This window comes from Blennius ocellaris, assembly GCF_963422515.1.
Source record: "Blennius ocellaris genome assembly, chromosome: 12".
Lineage (NCBI taxonomy): Eukaryota > Metazoa > Chordata > Actinopteri > Blenniiformes > Blenniidae > Blennius > Blennius ocellaris.
The window spans coordinates 19418844-19441334 of record NC_137661.1 but is presented as its reverse complement, the minus strand read 5'-3'; the positions used below and the strand labels follow the sequence as shown (position 1 = coordinate 19441334).

The 22491-nt window shown below is 42.7% G+C and overlaps 1 protein-coding gene across 1 annotated transcript in view; it reads right to left on the bottom strand.

Moving 5' to 3' along the window:
* Positions 1-22491, bottom strand: part of pip5k1ca (phosphatidylinositol-4-phosphate 5-kinase, type I, gamma a) — a 47366-nt gene that overhangs the window by 9048 nt on the left and 15827 nt on the right. The window contains exons 2-16 of the mRNA XM_080506139.1: positions 22117-22148; positions 20835-20921; positions 20492-20622; positions 20248-20365; positions 16134-16286; positions 13160-13459; positions 12197-12405; positions 10331-10414; positions 9361-9409; positions 7350-7434; positions 6201-6362; positions 5762-5903; positions 5343-5375; positions 4957-5076; positions 1017-1299 (exon numbers count right to left, since the gene is read on the bottom strand). Coding sequence (XP_080362265.1) covers positions 1017-1299; positions 4957-5076; positions 5343-5375; positions 5762-5903; positions 6201-6362; positions 7350-7434; positions 9361-9409; positions 10331-10414; positions 12197-12405; positions 13160-13459; positions 16134-16286; positions 20248-20365; positions 20492-20622; positions 20835-20921; positions 22117-22148 — 1988 coding nt within the window. The remainder of the gene's footprint in view (positions 1-1016; positions 1300-4956; positions 5077-5342; positions 5376-5761; positions 5904-6200; positions 6363-7349; positions 7435-9360; positions 9410-10330; positions 10415-12196; positions 12406-13159; positions 13460-16133; positions 16287-20247; positions 20366-20491; positions 20623-20834; positions 20922-22116; positions 22149-22491) is intronic.

The window sequence follows — 22491 nt, the reverse complement described above, 5'->3', positions numbered from 1 at the left end:
CCACCTGACACTCATGCATTCATTTATAGCGAAGGTTTTTGGGAGCATTTAGACCTGTCAAGGCAATTCCATTGAATGGCGGCGACTTGCTTTTAGTGGAACAATTCGGCAAACCAAACACATGCAAACTGCAAAAAGCTCACGTTGTTATTCTCTTAACATGATCCACTCTGTGGCCTCGTTCCATTAGAGTGGAGGTGTGCGTGCTACGTCACTCTGAAAACACTCTAAACCACAGCACACTGTGTGGAGAAAATAGTTCAATGTTTTGGGAAATATATTAAGTAGACCCAGAAGACATTTTGTTTCTGAAGTATTTGGAAACATTTGATCATCTCTGATGCAAAACCCAACTCTGTCACAATAATCTCTATTTATCTACTTGTATTTGTCCAGGTAGGACTAATCAGGAAAAATCAGTTATGAAAAAGTTACAAAATCATAGATTTTAGACGAGATGCAAGAAAGGTAAAATAATGTACTAAAAAAATCCCCCCCCAAAAAAACCATCCAATATGGTGCACTTGGGTTTTTTGAGGGCGACATGGTTCCACTCTCATTTTTGTGCAACATGCAGCCAGTGAAACTTGGCATAAGAATTAGCACGCAATTAATTGATCCCATTTACTCAGTAGAATGAAAGCGACTTAACTTTCCAAAAATATTTCCCAAAACATTCCCATGGCCTGAATGCACCACACACTGCAAGCAAGACCTGCACACACTCTCACCCCCATACCCCGCCTGAGCCTCCACTGCCTCCACTGTGTCAGCGCCTCTGTAGGACAGCAACACACACTGTAATCCAGGAACCTCACAACCTCAGGCACACCGACTCGGATAAAATTCACGTGACGATGTGATGGCTGAATGAAAAAGCCAAACTGAACCAACAAAAAAACAACAAAACGAAATGAAAGCTGCCGCTTCTAGGTGGAAAGCCATCAATTTGATTCCGCGCCACCTTGATGTGCTCGTGCCCGAGGACATGTTTGCATGTCCGCGGTTTTACTTACAAAGTAGATATCTGTGATTGGCACGTCGTCGTCGTCATCGACTGAAGCCTGACTGTTGCAACCTGAGCCAGAGACTTGGCTGGCCCTGTCTGCCTCCACCACGCCCTGAGGGCTGGTCGGCGCGTCCGCGGCTTGTACGGGGGAGGAAAGGGCAGCTGGGGCAGTAGACGAGGAGGATGAGGCTGCTTCGGGAACTGATGAGGAGCTGGAAGGTGCTGCTGTGGCGGCGGCGGCGGCGGCAGCACCACCTTGAGCCTCGGCACCGGCTTCTTCTTGAACCTCACTGCAATAAAGAAGAAAAAAAACCCATAAGATGTGATTGTGAGATAATCTGCATGAAGCAAAACTGCCACCCATCTATGATCTATCCTGTATCTGGACAACCCCAGCTCTTATTGTGGGTTGGAGGATCCAGGCTGCAGGTCAATGTGCTGCTGAATGTCACATTTCATTATTTAAACTCTGAAAAAGTTGTCGTTCCTACATCACCACAAAACTTAAATACTCAATTACACTGCAAAATCTTTCAAATATTTGAGCAAGTCTTGGACTAAACTGTATTGAAAAAGCTACTTGATGCATGATTTGTAAACGCTCTTTAGTTATATGGAACATTTCACCATTTCCGCAGTCTCAATGTGCCTTATTTGCTCATTCACAACACACGAAGTGACGGCTGCCCTGGGGTTCCCCGTTTGGGTCAGAAACACTTCCACACAGACAAGAGCGAGACGGGGGGAATGAAGTACAAACTTTGTGGTGAGGCGATCCTCTCCACCAACTGTGTTCACATGGAGCGGAAAGAATCATTTTAAGGCAATCAGACTGTGTGGATTTTAATTAATTGCATCTATGAGCTGGAAATTAAAGTAGCTGCAATCATTAACTTTGCTGATGACTAGGACATATTATAATAGAAATGGATTTTTTTTTTTCTCCCAGTGATAAATTTCACCATTAGTTCACCTCTCCTCGCCTCACCCCATCTCTTCCTCTCTGCGAACATTGTCTCAGGACAAAGAGCACAGCCTGGCCACACATCCGCTCTCACCTATACACAACGCCGTTAATTGGGTCACTTGGCCTAAGCCACTATCCGGCGGCAGGTGTGGGGAACTGGGCTGCACGAGGAAAACTGTCCCTCAATGAGATTCAACAGCTGTGTGACAGTGGGCGGGTGGTTGTGGTTTAGCTGCTTAAGCTGGACGATTTGCCAGACGGCTGTGTGCTGCCACAATCCTTTATTGTTCCGAGCCAGATCACCAACTATTAGGGAAGGATTTAGGCGCATCCACGCTGATTCCTCAGCTTCTGTACTTGGGCTTCGCTCCACCAAAGTAAAAAACCCGGATGTTGGCCACTGAAGCAAAAAAGCAGACATGGCACCTCGAGAAAGCGACGTGATTGGATGAACAAACGAGGGGGGGACAGAATCGTGGTTGCTGTGCAGATAGACTCGGCTTTGCCTCTTCCCGTCTCACCTCACTTCACCCCTTCGTCTTTCTCACTCGGTCTCATTTATCTCCGCCTGTTTTCCTCTCGGAGTGTCTCAGTCTGTCTATCGCACGTCACGTTTTCTTCTCATTATGCTTTTCGCCTCCAAGTCAGGCGACATACTTCTCCTTTCCTCACTTCATTTATGTCCAATTGTTTCCATCCTCCCAGTTTTCACGGCTGGAAAGTGAATTGAAGGCGGCTGAGATGATTCAGGTCACTGTCATTGCCTCAGCCGTCCCACACATCCTATTCACCCCCACCACCACCACCCAGCTCCTTTCAGACACCCCAGGCCATGTGTCTAGCCACTGCTGTCTTAGCATCAAACCTAATTATTCACTTGGTTTCCTTTGACAACCCCACCCTGATCTTCACTGACCTGACAACGGTGTTGCTTCGGACCTGGCTGCCATGCTCACGTCCATTTGAGTCCATTGGGAGGCTAATTTCGCTTTATTTTTTCAATATCTATTAAGTGGCTCCTTGGGCTTGGTTGAACTTCCAACTGAAACCAAGCTGTCATGCTAATATCTCTAATTAAAAACCAGGTTAGAAGATGCAAAGTGTCAGGTCTCTTTGGCTTTCTGGGTGCCGTCTCCAGGCTTCAGGCATCCTGGCCCACTGCCCTACTTCCACTGGCTATTTCCCCCCCACCCCCCGTCAGGGTGCCTTTGGCCCCAGTGTCTGCCTTGCAGTGTCATTTCCTATAAAAAGCACCCACGCACATCTTTACAGCACAGATTTGCATGCATGTGCGCACTCTCTCATAACCTAATTACTGCAGGCGCCTGCTCCACGCAGCACATAAAGCATTTATTTGTCTCCAACAGGGGAACCCTGAGCCCAATAAACAAATGGGCTAAGCAGCTTTCAGCCAGTCTCCGTGTGCTCCGCTAAAAGCTCTGCGCTTGTGTGTTTCTGAAACAGGGTGAACGTAACAACTGGCTGAGTGCAGGTGAGATGATGGCAGCTGGTTATTTATGGTAAACTGTCAAAAGTGAGTCAGTAGATGATTGCGGTCACAAGGGACTCACGGCGGCTCTGCAGATTATCTGTCCTGTCTGGTCACATGTATGAAACAGATGCCTCTTTTTCTCATTGTTTACAGTGAAAAGGACACAGGGCAGTTTGTGTGTGTGTGTGTGTGTGTGCGTGCGTGCATGCGTGTGTGTCATTGTCATTATTTATGGTGTATTTGGTGTTACATAAACAAACTCTCAACATTAAGAGTCGTGTTTGGTTCATAGTATGAAAGATATAAATATTCGTGGTTTCTTAACCAAATTTGTCAAAACACTAAATTCAGGGATAACATAAAACAATACTACTGGTAGTTGGTTTTTTTTTCTCCTTTTCAGTAATTACACAGTTCTACATTAATCCTAATAGTGTAACTATTTTCGAAAGGTCACTTACGGTAAAAAAAAAAAGAAAAAAAAAAGTGGTTTCACTGTATGATGGAATGACATTTAGGCAGTGGAGCCAAATAAATGTGTCCAGCTCAACTTGTGCGATGAACTCATGAGGTGACATTTCACATAACTGATCCAGTGACTGTAAATTAGTCACCATGTCCATTGAATCATCCTTTATTCTGCAGACACTTCGCCCAGTTAGTTTTATGTGAAAACAAGGGTCGCACCCAATGCTTGGTTTATGTAAACAGAATTATATTTGTCGTCTTTATATTTTTTTATTTAATATATTGCAGCATCTATGGTGCTGGTCAGAATCGCACCGTTTTCTGTGCATCATTCAGAATCACTTCACACATAAAAGCAAACATTGCATAAATAAATTACTTAGTAAATAAAAATGACTGAGAAATGCTACGTCCTTTTTTCTTTTGTTTGTTTGTGCTGAAATGAAATAAATAAATCTAAACATAAATTGTACACCAGATAAAGTTATTGAAAATCATTGAAATCATTGGCGACAGTTTTGCTGATGTGTTCCGACTCCACCAGAGATGTATTTCTGCTTTTTTCAAAAGTTTTCACCTGAGATTTATCTCAGGACTTATTGATGGCCAGTCTGAAAAACCAATAATAGGTCTGAACAGAATCACTGTGGCAAAGACAATTATAGGTTTCACCATTAAGAAAATTTCGGTAAATTATCTAGTTATTTAGGAAAACATACTAAATGTGTACTTTCCACTTAAAAAAAATTGTTGCTTTAATTATTTGGGCACCTCAAACAAAGAGTTTTTTTCACAGCATTAAACAGCACAAGACTTTTCTTATGAGCTGCTTTTAGACTCATTCCTTATTAAGTGTCTTTATCATGCTGACTTCGGTCTTTTGCTCTATTAGAGAGGATACCTTTAATGAAGTACTTCATTGAAGTACTGATCATGCCTGATCAGCACCGCTGGAGTCATCGCATTAATGGAAAACTGCTAAGCCAGTGATTGTTTCTTTATATTGAGCCGTAAAAGTACCTGGTTTCAAGTGAAGGCTGTGGAACAGAGATGGTGGGCTCGCTGTCTGGTCTCTTCAACTCCACCTCAACTGTGATGGTCTGTTGGTCCTCCTCGCGCACACGCATTTCCTCCTGGGTCCTAAACACAAACAACCACACATTAAAAAAAACAAAAAAAAACAGTCCCACGTGGCAAAGCGGAAATGAAACACCAAAAAAAACACACAGCCCACAGCTTTACTCCAGGAAGAAGGGGCAGACTCATAAACACACCGACTTCACATTTTCCTCAGCTGCCGACCCACCACACCCAGAAAGCTTTAACGCTGCGAAAACATGGGGCTCGCAAGTGTGAAAACTTTAAAAACAGCTCATGAAGGTTTATGATTCATGTTCTCCACTCACCGTCCGTCGTGGCTGAGCGACTGGGTGTGCCTCCTGCAAACAGAGGAAACACTGTCAGCCGTGTACAGGGACTAAAGCGGGTCCCAACACATGTACAAATAAGAAAGTACAGACGCTAATGTGTGCAGCCTGAGGTTTGACGCGAAAGCTTTTGATTAAAACAGCAAGAGATGACGCTTCATTTCATTAGAGAGGGACGAGGTACACGTCGCTCTTCACACTCGACGATAAATCAAACAGATGTGACTTTTATCAATGATTGAATAATATCTGTTGGCTTATATAGAACAAGTAGATTTATTTCAGATGCCATCATCAGGAATAAATGGTATGCTTGACTGAGTGTTTTAATGGTGTGTGTGTGTGTGTGTGTGTGTGTGTGTGTGTGTGTGTGTGTGTGTGTGTGCGTGTGTCAGTACCTGTAGCGGGGGTGTTCGGCCGTGTCAGAGGGAGATCTTTCTGGGATGGACAAAGAGGTGGTTGAAGAGAGAGTGGTGGCAATTGATGCGGTGGTGGCCTCTTCAAACGATGGCGGAGTGCAAGGGAGAAGGTCGGGGCGTCCTGGTGGGGGGGGGGGGACACAAGGATTACTGTCAGATACTTCCTTTTTCAGACCGGTTGCACCATTGGTACAACTGTGAATGAAGGATACGACAATGTTTCCTTGTTGCTTCCATATAAATCTAGTTTGAAGGACATTTTTTTTTTTTTTTTACTGAGAAACACTTCAAAGGAAGATCAACAGAAGCACAAAGCTTCGAAACAACAATCACGGCTGCTGTTTCCGTCTGATCTGCCTCTGCCCGTCTGTCTTGGTTTGTGTCACTGCTCTGCGACGCCGCGCGCTTATGTAAATACCTTCGTCCTCCAGCGTCGGGAAGCTGCGAGCTCCTCTCAGGTCGTAGATGTTCTCATCTCGCTCGGAGGGCAGCTGGCTGACTGACCAGGCCGCTCCGGGGCCGCCACATTTAGGCACCGTCAGAGACACGCGACCCTTCTTGGATGGAGACGACTTCAGAGCTGAGGGACAAGAAACATCATGAATCAATCAACCGTGAGGAAATACGGAAGATAATTTTGACTTTTTTTTTCTTTTTCTTTTTTTCATAATTTAGCCAGTCTAGTCTGTTTTCAAAGTGTGTTGATGATGTGGTGTTAAAATAGCAGTCACATATCTGCGCTTGCCACTAAAAAAAAAAAAAAACTCTCCAAATGACTTGACGCTTGCTGGCCTGGTTCCAGATGAGTTCAACAAGCACCACCACATTAGCTGTATTACCTGTTGATAAAACCAACCTGCTTCTTGTGTGTTTGTTTTTATGATTTAAAAAAAGATTTGAGTTGACGGAATTTTCAATCCCTGAATTAGTTTGCTGGTAATTCACAAAGAATCCTTTTATTGTTCCTTTTCTTTCTTTTGTTTTCATTGACATACAGGAAAGAAAAAGAAATAAAAAAACAATAATGTAACAGCTGCCAGTTAAAAAAGATTTTCTGTGTATTCATTAGTGATTTGTATTACTTCATTATTTGGGGTTATTGTCGAAAAAAACTAAATTTGGAGCTTTGTAAAATGTAAATGAAGTGAAACATTTCTTTTTTCTGAAGTTGTTAAAAGGTCAGCTGAAGCAGTATTTCAGTGCATTGTATCTGTTTATTTAATTTTATGTATTTATGTAATTTTACAAGCATCATCGTCCACAAAAGAATCTTTAAAACGAGACAATTCAAACCGAGTTCAAACATATATTTTAAAACCTCAAAATCAACATACATCTGTTCATGAGTGAGGTTTTTGAAAAGCGATGAAATAACGAGCCGCTTTCTTTCATCTGACGTGAAACGCAGCCTAATAAGGCATTTAGCGACAGGATCTGACTTTCCCCCCCATCGCGGCTCAGCAGTAAATGAGACAGAAGCTTGGCGTCTGACATGAGTGTCTGTGTCTCTTCTCACACGGCGCTGTCTGACTATGTAAGGCAGTGCATTGATGTCAAATGAACTCACAGGAGCTCTTCTTGAAAACCGTGCTGCTCATGAACTTCAGGAACCTGTCGGCGTAGAAGCCCGGCCGGTGGACCGACACGGTGTCCTGAGGGGGGGAGAGAGAGAGAGACGGATGGATTAAAGAGACAAATGGTGCATGATTAAAATGGTTAAACTCCTGCTTGCGGCATATTAAACTGTCTATCAGCCCCTTCCGGTGCCCTACTTCGGTAATACTTTTGCCCGAGTGGGACCACTCCGCTGATCAACACATGCAAACGCTGCGACAGACGCTCCGAAGCAGTCAGACGAGGCTACAGACGAGTCTCTTCATTATTCATGTTGCAGCAGCGCGAGATAACACCGCCAGCAGACTGACAGATGACACTTGGTGTTTGGTTTGGGATGACAAGAGGACAGGAGCGGTGGGGGAGACTGGGGAAGTGAAGGGACACCCTCTGAGTCTTTCGCTCTTTGCCTCTGCCTCGCTGTCTCTCAATCGCATCTCCGAAAGCCTCCGTCGGCCGTGTGTAACATGGTAAGTGTGTGGAGCGGCCGCGGCCGTCAGAAGCGGTGACGCACGGGACGACGTTCGCTCCTTCACACATATCTTGTGTACGAGTGTGTCTCGGCGTGAGTGGGAGGAGTGAGTAAGGAGAGTGGGGAGGGAGATTGATAAGGTTGCTTCTATCTTGAGAGGAGGAAGGTGATGATATACAGCCTAAACTTCGGAGTGGATGGAAGGATGGAGGGTGATTGGATACGGGCAGAGAGAGCTCTCCAAGCATCTCAGACAGGCAAAAAAATTAAAATTAAAAAATCATAGATGCGCAAAAGGTCATGCTTGTCAAATACAAGAGTGCAGTATAATCCCAGCAACACTTTCAGTTACTCTGCTCCCAAACTCTGGAGCTCACTCTCATCCCACATCTGCAGCATCAACCATCTTCACCTCGTATCCAAACGCAAAACTCATCTGTTTAAGATCCTCTGTTAATACACTGAGGCGATTCACATGACAATAAATAATAGATAAAAAGAAGGGATAATTATTAAATCCCTGCTTTTATCAGATGTGAGTGCGTACAAAGTGACGTTAGACGTTTCAAAATATCTGGTCTTATCATTGTCAACCATGACCTTAGAATGAAGGATTTTTATTTCACTTAACAAAAAATTCATATGTCGCTTTTTAATTAACTTTTGTCTGCTGCTCGTAATGTTATATTTTCCTTATTTCTTCCTTATTTCTTTTGAATGTGTTAGAGAAGACTTGTTTTAATACTCACTTTCTATTCTACCAGCTACAAGTCATGTTGGTTTCGGTCCCGTTTGTTTATGAGAGAGCGCTGTGTTCTGATAACGCGGGGTCACTGATAAAATGTTTGCAAGGGTTTTAAATTGGTAAAATTTACATAAAGGTGTCTCTGGAATCAAAGTCTTTTTATTTATTTATTTGTTTGCTGAAAATCAAAGGGCAACATCTGAATACAAAGCTGGAAAATAACAACAATAATTTCTCAGCTTCACATAAAACTCCATTAAATGGATGAACTCGAAGTAAAGCTCAGTAAAAGCTCATGTTCATGTCAGTGAAAGAAAAACGGGGATTAGTGCTTATTGAACAAACAAATACATTAAAATATTGCATCTATTATAACACTGCAGGTGTTGATATGCATGTAATTAACATTTGAGTAATCCATAGCTGCCACTAAAGCCGGCTTCTAATGAGCTTTCACACATAAGTACACGCACGTAAACAAATGCGTCTCAACAGATGGACTCGCTGGAGACGAAAGTAAGAGGGGCAATAATATTATGAGTTCAGGTATGAACAGGAAAAACAATGAGAGGTACAGATGTGGCATGACAGAACAGACTGCCTCTTATTTAAACCAAATAAAGTTTTTTAGAGAATTACCCCTCAGGTGTAAGAAACAATAAAAACGAGAACAAATTCAACTCGGAATTGTTCATATGTTTTGAATCCAGTGTGTCCTCGGGAAAGCTTTAAAAAAAAAAAACTCACCCCATCATGAACCAAAGCCTTCCACGTGTGCTCCAGTTTCTTGATTAGCCTGCAGAAACAGACAAGACATCTTGAGGTGATGTTAAACATTCCTCTTTCGCTGGAGTAAAGCGTAAAAATGCATGCGCAACAAGCCCACAGGCTGAGGGTCTTCATTGTGCTGAAGTGAGGAAGCAGTAAACACGGTCTACTGCAGGAGAAACCCTAACCCTAACCCTTTATTTCCTTTCAGAACAAAGAAACAAAAAGAAACTCAAAATGCTTCACAAATGATTGTCAAAAAAAAGAAATTGTAACTGCACACACCGACATATAGAGTATGTGTGTAAGAGTGAAATAATACACAAACACAAAAGACACACACGAGCAAAGCAGCTGAAGGAAGAGTAAAATTAAAAAAATAAATGTATAAATACATGTAAAACTAAAATAGTAAAGCCTTTTCAAATAGAAAAAGTACATTGAAATATGGGATGAAAATGAAGTAAGAAATGAGGAAATAAAAGTAATGAGTTATACAGAAAGGATTTCAGGGATTGAAATGATAAGATAATTAATCGCTAAGAGCTGCATAACTAAAGAGGTATAAATATTTAGATTGTGGGATTTTCCCAGACCTGTGCGTGTTTTTGTTCCTCTCACTTAAAGTCAGAGTTGATTATAGATGAAGGCAGGGAGACATTCACACAAACCAACACCCATTAACCTGCTTTGTTTTCTTCTTTAATAAACAGCTAAAGGTGAGGAAACAAAATGTGAGTTGTCATGCAAGCTCAAATAAAACTTTTGTCAAATCAAAGTCGTCGGTGTGAAGACCGTTTTAATTGATTTGTACTCCTTTGGATCCTTTGCAACAGTAGTCTAACTTGACAATTGTGCGTTAGTCCCCCTGTCTTGCTCAGAGAAAGGATTGGCTGTAATTTAACGGCACGGTATTCTGAGCCATTGACGTCTGATCTGCGATAATCACCTGTAAGATTGCAAGATGTCGATGATTCCTATAAAGAGAAGCAGTCGCTCTCCTCTCCCGTTGACAGCTGGGATGCCTCCCATCCTGAAAGGAGAAGGGTCATACAACAAAAAGGAAACCTTTATCACCATTTCTCAGTCTAGCTAAACATACCAATCGACTCTGGATTAATAAGAAAAGAGCTTAAAGGAGTGTGAGCTGCACCCTAAATAGTGAAATCAAAGCCAAACATGTGGAGCCACTTTCAACACATAAAATGTTGATTTTAATTAAAACATTTGGCGGAACTGTCAAAACAAGTAAATACCTCCGTGCAGTAATGTTTCCTGCTCATTCACAGTAAAATAGTTCCAATGGAGAATTTATTTACCATGAAGCTGTTATAGCAGGAGTGTCAAACTCGTTTTAGTTCAGGAGCTGCAGCCCTAGTTGATCCCGTTACATTATTAATAATATTAATAACACAACTTCAAATATTTCTCTGTGATTTAAACGTACATGTATGTTCTTGCTTGTCAACGTTTAATTCAACAACATTTTGCGAAACCTGTAAAGAGTCAAATAAAAAAGAACAAAACAAAAAGAAATGATTTGAGGACTGAACTGTTGAACAACAATTTGAAAAAGTGTTCCAAAAAAATTAGAGTTTTTTGTAATACATTTGTCTCTTTAAATCTGCTGAAAGATGTGAAACGATGTCTAACTCAGGGTTTCTCTTCAGGCTGACGTGAACCAAAGCTTGTGGCTTCTGCAGGACATTTCTGCCGCCGCCAGCAACTTTTCACAAAGTCACCCTCAGTTTGGCTCTGATGTTCATGATACTTTATTAGTAACAAGGATGCTAATGTTCAACTTTAATCTAATGAAGGGTTATGCATTACCAGCAGAGAAGCCCTCTAAGTTGTTTTAAGGGACTTAAGATGGAAACTATAGCTTTAGAGTTGGCGCTGTAATTCCATTATTTTGTGTTATACCTCTTTAAACTCCCTTCTGATAGCCCGCTGTCCTGCTCAGCAAACATACCACACGCACTTCTGCAAGAGCTGATTTCTTCTTCTTTCTATCCTTTTGTCATGTTAGCTGCTGGCCTTCAAACCAACGATCCGTAATCTCATAACCGCACAGTGTTTCTTGCTTTGATTGAAGTGCTGATACGCTCTGCAGGAGCTTATGAAGTAATGACAGACAATCCGATATAATTTGATTTTGTTCTCCCACCCTTTAACAATGTTCCTACCAGTGGCCTGAATTCTGTGAGCCTCACTGCGTAGGCAGTACATTAGTGTTCCTTTTAACTTGATCGATACAGAAAATTACCGCTCATTCTCCCATAGAGGAACTACTTTCATAAAGCCGCTGAAAGCAAAGGTTCAGCAGCTTTTAGTTTACATAAATTACATAATTCAAGCCTCCAAACCTCGCCAGGCTACCGCTGCCTCTACTGTCCAAAGTGGAGTTTCAGTTTTACTTTGAAAACGTAATTTACGACGCATGTTTACATGCAACAATTTATCATGATGGTTGAAATGGTTCGCTGCAATTGGTCATTTCTAAGCCACATTTATGTCTCAATGTATCATTGGAGAGTTTTACATTTCCTGGTTAAAAACAAGTGAATCGGAAAGGCTGCAGATCCAGATTGAAGTATAACAACTGAAACCTGCAGATCTTAAGTGCAAGAGGTGAAAGCAGCTGAATATACTCTAATAAATAAATGCAACTATTGATAATTAATCATCCACTTTGTCATTATTATTATGGCAAGCTTGACTAATGCACTGGCCATTACTCTTTCCTCGCAGCGGTCACATTTATCGCTTGTTGCTCCTTGGCCGACAGCCCCCTCGTTTGTCTGGCTTAACTCACGTGTCGTCAGTATCGATGGACCCTCCGCAGGCGGCTCCCCCCTGGATCGACTCCATGGCAGTTGAGTATAGAGCCTTCTGCTGGGCCACGGGTCTCTTCTCATCATTTTCGCCCTGGGAGCCCTCCATCTGCCTCTCCCTCTCCGATTGGTCGATGTTGTGAACCCCAAGCAGCAGGCTGTAGTCCATGATCTTAAAGCTCTCCAGCACCTGAGAGCACAACACGGGCGGACGGTTGGAGGTGTAACGCTGATTGACTGATGTGATAAATAAATCTGACAGAGTGGCTTTCGTTTGGAGAGGAATCGCATCCACACATGAGGCCCAGTGACGTGCGAGCGCGCACACATTAATAAACAATGTATATGGGAGCCAGCGCGAGCATATGCACTCCCGCCCAAGCACACGCTCCGTAGATGTAAACGGCAGGCAGTGATTTACAAGTCAGCTGCAAGCCTGACACCGGACCAGACACCTTGTGAAACCTCTTGCTCATAACAAAGCTTGGATTTATTGTGAGGGATCCTGGGAACGCCAAGCACTGTCATAAACAGACTTTTCTTCTCTCCGTCCACCTCCTCTCTCGTGCATGAGCCCCGTTTACTGTTCAGAGTGCCATAAGTATCCAGTTTGACACTTTTATTTTTGAAGATTTTCTACATTTCTCTCCATCTATCACTTATCCTGTGGATGCTGAATCATTTCATCTCTTTATCCTTCCTTCCTCTCTGCTCGTAATCCTTTCTTCCAACCATGACTGCATGGGCTCCCCACCCTCTTTAGCTTTCTCCTCGCTGGAGACACTTTACGAGGTTGTTGTCTCGATTCTCCTTCACGACCAGTGAACCAGTCTGACCGTCTCCACCCTCAGCTTGTCCTCCCTCCATCCTGCCGTCGCTCTCGCCTGTACCTCTCGAGAGAAAACCGAGGGAGTGAAGAGTCCTTTAAATAGCGGCGTTCTCACCAGGCAGTCTCTCTGCAGAGTCTTGACCAGAGCGTTGTAGGTGTCCTGGTCCAGCATCAGTCCGTCCTGAATGTACTGCATGAAGTCCAGGTCCTTGAAGGTGGGCCTCGCCTTCTCCCTCTCCTTCTTGGACGCTCGCCTCTTGTAGGTGGACCCTTTCAAGTCGTATTTGAGGTGCATGCGTACCACACGGGGCAGGACGTTGTTCATCACGACGACACGGATGTTCTTTCCGCCCGACTGGACGCAGTAGAGGCCAAAAAACTTGGGCAGCAAAGTGCGCGGGTTCTGGTTCAAGTTCTGAGAGAGAGAGAGCGAGAGCGAGAGAAGAGAAAAACAAGGGAAAAAAAAAAAAAGGATCACAAATGAGCTTTGTTTCATCTGCTGTGATCAGACGCAATTTTATGTGAAATCATTTGAGGGTTTTGACTCGGTTGTTGTGGTGAAAGGCTGGTCGATGACTCACAATACCTAAAATCACATTCTGCAACATGTCTGCAGAATCAAAGTGATTCTCAGGCATCAACATGCGAGCTGGAATTCAAACAACACAAACAAGAAGTAGCCGATTTCTCTACCTCTTCCTGTAAGGTGTGAAAAATACATGAGCCATGTGATAGGTGATATGTGTTATGCAAACAGTTAACAGATAAACACGACACCACTGTCAAGTGTTCACACACACGCAGGCACACACACACAGGTTATAGTTAAACATTTCACACCTGATTGCAGCAGGATGCATTACATAACACAGAGTAACCACAAATCATGAGTTTCGCCCCAATGCTATGGGGGGGGGGGGGGGGGGGGGGTCTGTGCAGGCTGGGCACAGCTACTGTCTACAGAGGGAAATGGTTGGCAATCATATAGAATTTCTGGCCCAATTAAAAAAAGAAAAGGTGATTTTCAGATTTTCTGAAAACGGTTGTGAGAGCAGGAACTTGTTGAAGGAGAGCTGAAAGTTGCAACATGCAAACTCCATAAAGAAAGGCTCCTGAGCCCAAGCCGGGAATATTCCTTCTGTGAGGCGAAAGTGATGGACATGACACTGCAGCGCGGCCTTGAAACCAGAGGGAAAACTTTAAATAAAAATGAATGGATGAATATTTTAACTGGTACTTTATATAGTCCTTTTGCGTGTTCTCACATAATTCTGCCTGTTCCTCCTTTACAGAGCTCTCCTCTCTATTTTCAATGCAAAGGAATGAGGTTAGTCAAGCTGGGTGAACAACCTGCTCCGACCTTGGGACCTGGGCCAGCTCAGCCCCATTAGAGAAATGAGAGGCAAACTGGAATCGCTGATCCATAGAGCGGTAATACACAAGTATCCAGGAGTCAAACCAGCGACGAGAGGAAAGATAAATAGGAGAAGAGAAAGAAGAGAACAACAATGGCTGAAAAGACTTGGGAGGAGCACGACCTTCATATGAGAGAGAGAGGGGGGAGAGAGAGAGAGAGAGCGAGAGAGAGAGTTCACAGAGAGAAAGAGCATCCTCTGCCCTCAGCCACACACAACCCTCCCGTCAATGTGAGGAGGGCAGGGCCAACAACGCAGACACGTGAGGGAGCGGAGAGGGATGAGGCACCAACATGAGCGTGATAGAAAAACGTGACGGAAAATGGATTAAAACTCAAGAACAGAAGAGGGGAAGATAAAAAAAAAAAAAAAAAAAATGAATTACACTGCTGGAGTCATGGCAGCAGGGGAGGGCAATAAGATAATAAAAACCGAAGACAAGACATATGAGAGAAAGGCCAAATGTGGAGCCGGTTACATCACAGTGATCTGCACGCTGCCCAGAGCCAGACTCCTCGGCCAGCCCACGACCATCGGCCAGTCGGCTGCTGGAGACAAGTAGAGCTATACCAATGACCATCTACACGCCGTCTGCAATGCCTTCGCTATATACACTTGAGATGCTCAAAGTGATTGCTGGTTGCGTCCATTGTTCTGAGCGCCTGTTTCAGTCAACGTGTAATATTGTGTTTCTTGGTCCACTTGCTTCCTCGCCTCCAGCTACGGCCTTTCCACGTGGAAGTGAATCTCTCTGCGTTCATTAAACCACCTTCTTAGACCAATTACACCCGAGAAAGCCCTTCAGAGCACAACCAAAAACCATGGAAAAGGTCACAGTGAATGCGCTGAGCCTTTAACGTCCTTAAATGATTAAATGAATTCCCGTAGTGGTCGTCGCCTGCGGCTGTCGGCACATGAATAAACACAGTGCCAAAGCCCTGAACCTGAGAGACTGGACCGGTAGCATGGACATACAAGGAACTGTTGCTGGTTGACTTCATTCAGAATAAGCCTGCAGACTGTGAAAGAGGTGTGTGTGTGTGTGTCTGTGTGTGTGTGTGTGTGGGTGGGTGGGCGTTACTGTTGGTGAAAGTCACGCTCTGTTGGACTTAAGCTCAGTGCACCCGGCGACTGAAACACACCAGCCAGCCTCTTAGGAAACTGCCTGCAGGTTTCATGAAGAAATGAGAACTGTTATGTCTGCAATCCATGAAAAGGATGTCACCCTTATGAGAGACATAAGAGTCTTACATAAACCTGCAATCGACATATCATAAATTACGGCAAGAAGAAGAAAGCGTGAGAGATGCATGTTGACGCGTGTGTGCACACTGGCAGATTTCCCAGGCGTGCTAAATAGCCCTGAAGAATCTGTGCGCTGTGATCATTAGACAATTATTATTATTATTATTGGCGATGCCTATCGTGAACCTTAAAGTAAAACCTCACGACCCATAACAAGTAAAAGATAAAAAACCTTCACAACCAGGAGCTAAAACGCAGTAGCACCTTATTTGAACGGTTTATGTAACACTCTGACATGTGGCCCGACCATATTTGCTCTCCGTTTTGATTTTTTTTTTTTTTTTTCATCCCTTAGAATATTCACATTGTAGATGCGCTGTCAAATCGGATCTCCCACTCATGCACTACGAGTTCACAAAATTTGCTTACCATGTAGTACCCAGGCAGTAGTTTCTGTAAGAACTCGGCCTCCTTGTGCATCACGGTCTTGATGATAAACTCGTCGTCCCTCGTGAGATAGAACACCGAACCACTCGCCCCAGGGTTGGAGAGCTCGATCAGGGGCTCATTACATAGGGAGTACTGCAAGTTTACACAGATAACACACACACACACACACACACACAAAAAACACTTGGTGAAAAGATCGCACAAACTTTGAACAAAGTGAGAAAAAAAAGAAAGTGATAACAACACGTTAAAATGTGCTGTTACCAGAAATAGTCAGGCGAATCACCTTGACAAATGTCGTTTGTGATTTGGTCTAATTGCTTTTTCAGCCGCGTCTTGATCCTGTTCAAACAGTTCTGCAATTTTCTGCTGGCATCAAATTCAGAATGAGCCAAATTTGTTTAAATACCAACGTCTGATATGTTATTTATGTTCCACTGGAAATAAATGATCAGGGTGTGCAAGACTTTTTATTTAAATTTAAAACGTTGTTCCAACTTTTCAGAAATTGGAGTGGAATGTGTATTAAATCAGATATAAATTGTAATTGCCATGTTCAAAATTCAATATCAAAGTCAACAGTTCACACCAATCATCCAAAGATATTCCACCAAGCAATCGGTGAATAAGTACAGCAGAACCATATAACCATGTTACGTGTCTGAAAATGAGTGGCAAATGAAGCAAATTCTTAACCAATTGTCCTTGTTTTTATTGAAAATGAAGGACAAAATTAGCAAATCAACAATCATTACATTATTAACATTATGCTAAATTTACCGTCATAAGTTCTTATTTACAAGATGTGCCCACGACTTGGATCATGATATGTTCTAAGAAACGGAGAGGAATTTGAAGGTGAGGATTTTATAAACCAGTGACGATACATTGGTATAGTATAAGATAGAATAAGAAGAAGTATAAGATGCACAGAAGCTAAAAATATGTGTATTATCTGTGTGTTCAGAGCTGACTGAGTTGTGACTCAGAGAACAAGCAGCTTAAGTGCTTTCATAAGCTGTGTGTCATGGATACAACAGTAGACTGTGTTGAGCACCAACACCTAACAGGATGCACCATTCACTTTTTCCCCTCACACACTGGCTCCAGTCCAACTTAGGCTCTTTTATATTTCTGGAGTCCAGCAAAAAAACCACAGAAAAAGGCAACTCTACAGTACGAGGCTTGTCCGATGTCCGCAAGTTAACGGCATATTATTGGAGAGCATAACTCTGACACAGAGGGGCTTCGATTAAAAACTGTGTGTGAGTGGAAGCCTAGACTGCTGTGGAGATGATTGCACTATTAATATTAATATTAAATGTTGTGAGAACCGTAGTGAAAGTACATAAGGTAGAATCACTTTAATACCAGATGATGCAATCACACTTCTGCACATGACCCACCACAAGCTTATGGGAGGAATCCACTGTTTAATTATCCAACACATTTTCATGTGAAAACACTGCTGCACCGGACTAGAACAAGCTTAATTTAGCCGAGTTGCAAGTGAGTGCTTTACTTGAGGTGATTAAATGACCTTAGAACTCCAAAATTCAACAGATTGTTAATACCGTGTAGCGCGCTTAGCCGGGGCTCTGCTCCTAATTGCAGCAGTGAATAACGGCCTTTAATGGTCTTGAACCGAGTCGAAACACTTTTTTTTTTTTAATTAATCAATTATGCATCACATAAAATACATCTCCACCTGCCACATGTAATCTATTATTTAATGAAAGTTGAATAAATACTGTACATAATCCTTGTGGGCATTTTGTTTAATCACAATTGATACAATTTGGGTGTGAACATGTATATTAGAAAGGGGTGCACTGTCTGAATGAATGTGATAGAATGCAAAACTTACATTTTATTCTTTATAAATGTTTGTGTATATTATGTATGTTATTGTATGTATGTATGTGTGTGTGTGTGTGTGTGTGTGTGTGTGTGTGTGTGTGTGTGTGTGTGTATATATATATATTGTATGAGTGCATGTCATGGCACATACACAGGCTCACCACTTGTTAATTTGACCTCAAAGCAGATTCACACATTCACAAACACGTTTGTGAATAAAGACCATACACACAAAGAGCATACACCAATTCACTTACACAGCACAGTATAAAACATTGATGTGAAAGATTTAATCGCATTTTGAGGTCGACAGATGAGGAAGGTACATGAGAAACTGCAACACCAGACCATGAGATGGTTGGCTGAATCGTGAGGTGTGCTTCTAACATGGAGTGAGTGAATTGGCATTTTAATGTATTAAAGACACATTTATGTAATTTAATCCTATTTCGGTTAATTAATTCCATATTTAGGTCCTTATTTTGGTGGCGTATTTGGTTTTTACATGTTTCGTCCTCCATACTGATTCATGCAATCATTTTGTAACTGCCTTGATTCTTGACTGAGCATTCCACTTTTAGTGTAGTCGTTAAGAACCCTCAGATCACTACCACTTTTCCCATACTGTCAAAATAATGGCACTGTCATCACCACTCACCATCCAATCATCTTTCTGCTTATACTATTATATATTAGATATCTAGAACAATTGACCCACCTCCTCCTTCAACTACGGTATCTAAATCTTTACTCCCCCATTTCATTAATTTACTTTTGTATATTCACATCATCTCATAATGGTTGTGTCTGGCAGTACTACTGGGAGGGGAGGCTCCTTGGATTTCTGGTTACACCCAAACATCATGCTGTCAAGTGCTGCTCTCAAGCTGCCCATGGGGGAAAAATAAACCAAACTCTTTTATAGGCTGATCAATCTATTGTGGAAAGGTGCATGAATCTTCCTTGGAGCGTTAGCTACAACTACAAATGTAACGTGAGGCTGACTGGACCACAGAAACCACCTAATTAACAACATTATCTCTGAATCAGAGGCATTGAATAGAATTAGTGCTCTCGTTTCTCTCGACGATGCAGATTTCTAGTGTTATTTATCACAAGCAACCAAATGACCGATTCGAAGGTAAGATGAATAGGTTGATTGTCGGATCTCTAATTTGATGTTTCTACCTCCTAAAACAGCCAGTCACACCAACAAATTGGAGCCTAACCATATTTAAAATCCAATATTCAGATTGGAGTGTCGCCGGATGATTTGTGTGGACGATATTTGGTGACGAGCGCCCACAGGCTTGCTGCAGGCGGAGGGAGAAAAGACGGCACACGGCAGCATTTTCACACGGCGGGACAAAGCAGTGCATGTATATGCAACCAGACCGCTCCGAGCAGAGCGGTGAATCATTCTGCCTCCAGCTCCTCCATCTTGATGGGAAGAGACAAGCTGCAGACCTGGGTTCACGTTCTTCTCCTCTGCCCTCTCTGACGTCATCTCATCGACTCCTGTCCTGAGTCATCCTTGCTCCGGTTGCTGCTAATGTCCCCCTCTTAATGCACTGTTCTCATTTCTACCCATCGTTTTTCTAATTTAGGTTTCTCTTCCCTTTATTGTCTGCTTTGTTACTCTTTCACACTCTCACACCTCCTTGTTCTTCTCATTGTATCTATATATATGTCAGGGCTGTGCCACCTTTACAAAAGCAAGAAACATTTTTTCCTAATCTCACTAATAAAAAATTGGATAAAACCACAAACACATTCTGTTTGGTTTGAATAACTAAACTGTAGTTTATGTTGCACTTAGTAACTGAAAGATATACAAATATGAAATGCTGCCATTTTTGCCATTTCTATTTTATTTTCCGTTATATTGAATTGTGTTACATCGAAAAGATCGTCTGTAGAGCAGAAAACCACCACCAAGAACAAACTGATAGAATTTCTAGGTGTAAAATCATTAAAGCAATAATGAGCCACTACTGAGAGGCTAATGAGCTACATGTGGTTCCAGAGTCACAAGTTTCAGATTATATAGAAAATGCAGTTATTGGCACATACAGCACTAAAGCTGTGGTGAATAGTTTACTGTTGAACATAACTGACAAACTCAACACATCCTTTCCTGCTACTTTGCTCCATCTGGTTCATAACATTTCTTTGAAAACTTGAAAAAAAACAACCTCACTTTAATCTGTAGCACAGAGGAGCGACATCTTACCAGGTAGTCGTCCGGCCTGATGCCAAACAGTTCCCTGAAGTAGCGAAAGGCCACGGGAGCGTACGTTTTAAAGCGGAAGTCTGGAAAATGGTGGGCAGGCGTGAGGTTGCTCCCTTCACTGGAAATCAGAACAAATTGAAGCAGTGAAATAAAAACACCGACTACCAGAAGAAACTACAGGACGGTATGTGTAGGTGTGGTTTTGTGTGCGCGTGAGCGCGTGGGTGTGTGAATAGTAAGAGACCTGGGGAAAAATATGCTCTCCACCACGTAGAAGTCCTGCATCAACACATCTCTCTCAGGCTTCGAGCTCAGGTTACCCACGGTGTAGCCGATGCCCAGCTGGATGGCACCTTTCAAGGCTGATGATGTGGTCTGCAGAGGGCGGAGGGAGAAAAAACAACAACAACAAAAAAAAGGGATAGATGGTGAATAAAATACTTTACGCTTCGATAACCCTAAAGAGAAAACACTCTTTGCTTTCACAGCAGTAGGTCTTGTCACCTTATTGACAACACTGACGTCTCCATCAAAAGAAACTTTGTGATTGAAACCACAACAATAACACCATTCGCCTCCTATAGTACCTTCTTATAAGTAGTTTCTCCTGATGCGTCGACGCCTCTGTGGCCAATTTTCTTTCCCTGACCAGGCTGGCCTGAAGATGAGGGCATCTAATGAACGAGAGAGAGGGAGAGAGAGAGAGAGAGAGAGGGAGAGGAAGAGAGAGAGAGAGAGAGATCAAACGTGTTACTCAGACAGGATCTCTCACACCTCCTCATTAGCAACGATTTGGATATTAAAGGCTGCAGAGTGACAACGTATCAACGAAGCAGAGCAACTCCCAGCTGTGATGTTTTCCACATCAAGAGTTCATTTGGAAGTGAAGTCTGAACTTCGGTTTATATGGTTTAAGGGTCTTTAGTAAGTGAAATGTTACCCTCTTAAGCTCCAACTGTGCATAGCATGACGTCTGCCTGCTTAGTCTGTGATTTCATTTAGCAGAAAATGCTTCCATAGTCCACCTTCTGGTTTCTGCTGTAAGTAATGCTGATGAGGCTTGTTGGCTTGTATGAAATACTCAACAGACTGAAATTGAACACACTGAGCAATATGCTTTAATGTAAATTGCAGTATCTGAAGTAGCAGATGGGCGAGATTTAACAAATTAGGAGGATTCAAATCATGCACATACTTTGTGCTGTCTCACATTTTGCAGACTGTGTTGATACAGGGTCATCAATCAAAGCTAAATTATGTGCAGTACATTATGTGAGACTCAATTAAATTGTCTAGTATGAACACAATAAACTTCTAGGACATTGATGTGCAAAAATATACAGGCCATTGGATGACCTTGAAAGATGAACTGAAAACTTTGATTTCCCAATTAAATTTAGGTTGTACTGTTTAAGAGTTGCAGACACAACACAGCACTTAAAACCACTAAACAGTGAAAATTAGCTTCCCCATTTCCTGAAAAGTAGCATGACATCAAGGCTCCAGTCTACGGGGAGGGTGAGTTTGTGAAAATATGCTGAAGGCTACAGAAATGATGTGCCCGATGAAGCAACAAGCTCCTGTCAACAGCAGCTATAAGAGAGACACTGCCGCAGACAGGATTTGAGATCTCCAAAGTAAAATAAAGCTCAAAGTCAGTTATTTGCTGCGTTTCTCGATGCAATAAAAGACTTTGAAGATTTGCTTTTTGGATATTTTCAAGGTACGGTTGCCATTAGACAAAGGAAACCTTTCGCTCTTGTTATTTACACGTCGTCTTGCTTCCACTTTTGTCGTTTGATCCAAGTGAAGGAAATAAAATAGGGGCACAAAAGGGTGAGAATGACAGAGGCTGATGGTGTGGCTCACCTCTGTGATGAAGGCTTTCTTAGCAGCAGCATCTGAAGCGGAGAGAGAAAGGAGACAGGGGTGGCCGTGTTAGTCGCAACCGTGGCAGAGAGGCCTCATTCGTCACCATCATTGCTGATCTCTGTGACACAGGATGAATCCCACAGGGTGGACGCGGCAGTTCAACATTATGTAATAACAGTGTCAAAACACAAGCGGGGCCCTGTCAGCCACAGCGACTGCAGGAAACAGAAACATCAGGGACAAGGGCACCGAGTCCTTTTTACAAGCCTCATGTACCGGGAGTGTGACTGAAAACATTTTTGTTTCTGACGTCCAACTAACTGACAGTTGATCAGAAGAGCCATAGTAAAATATCTCCAGCTTACTAAATGG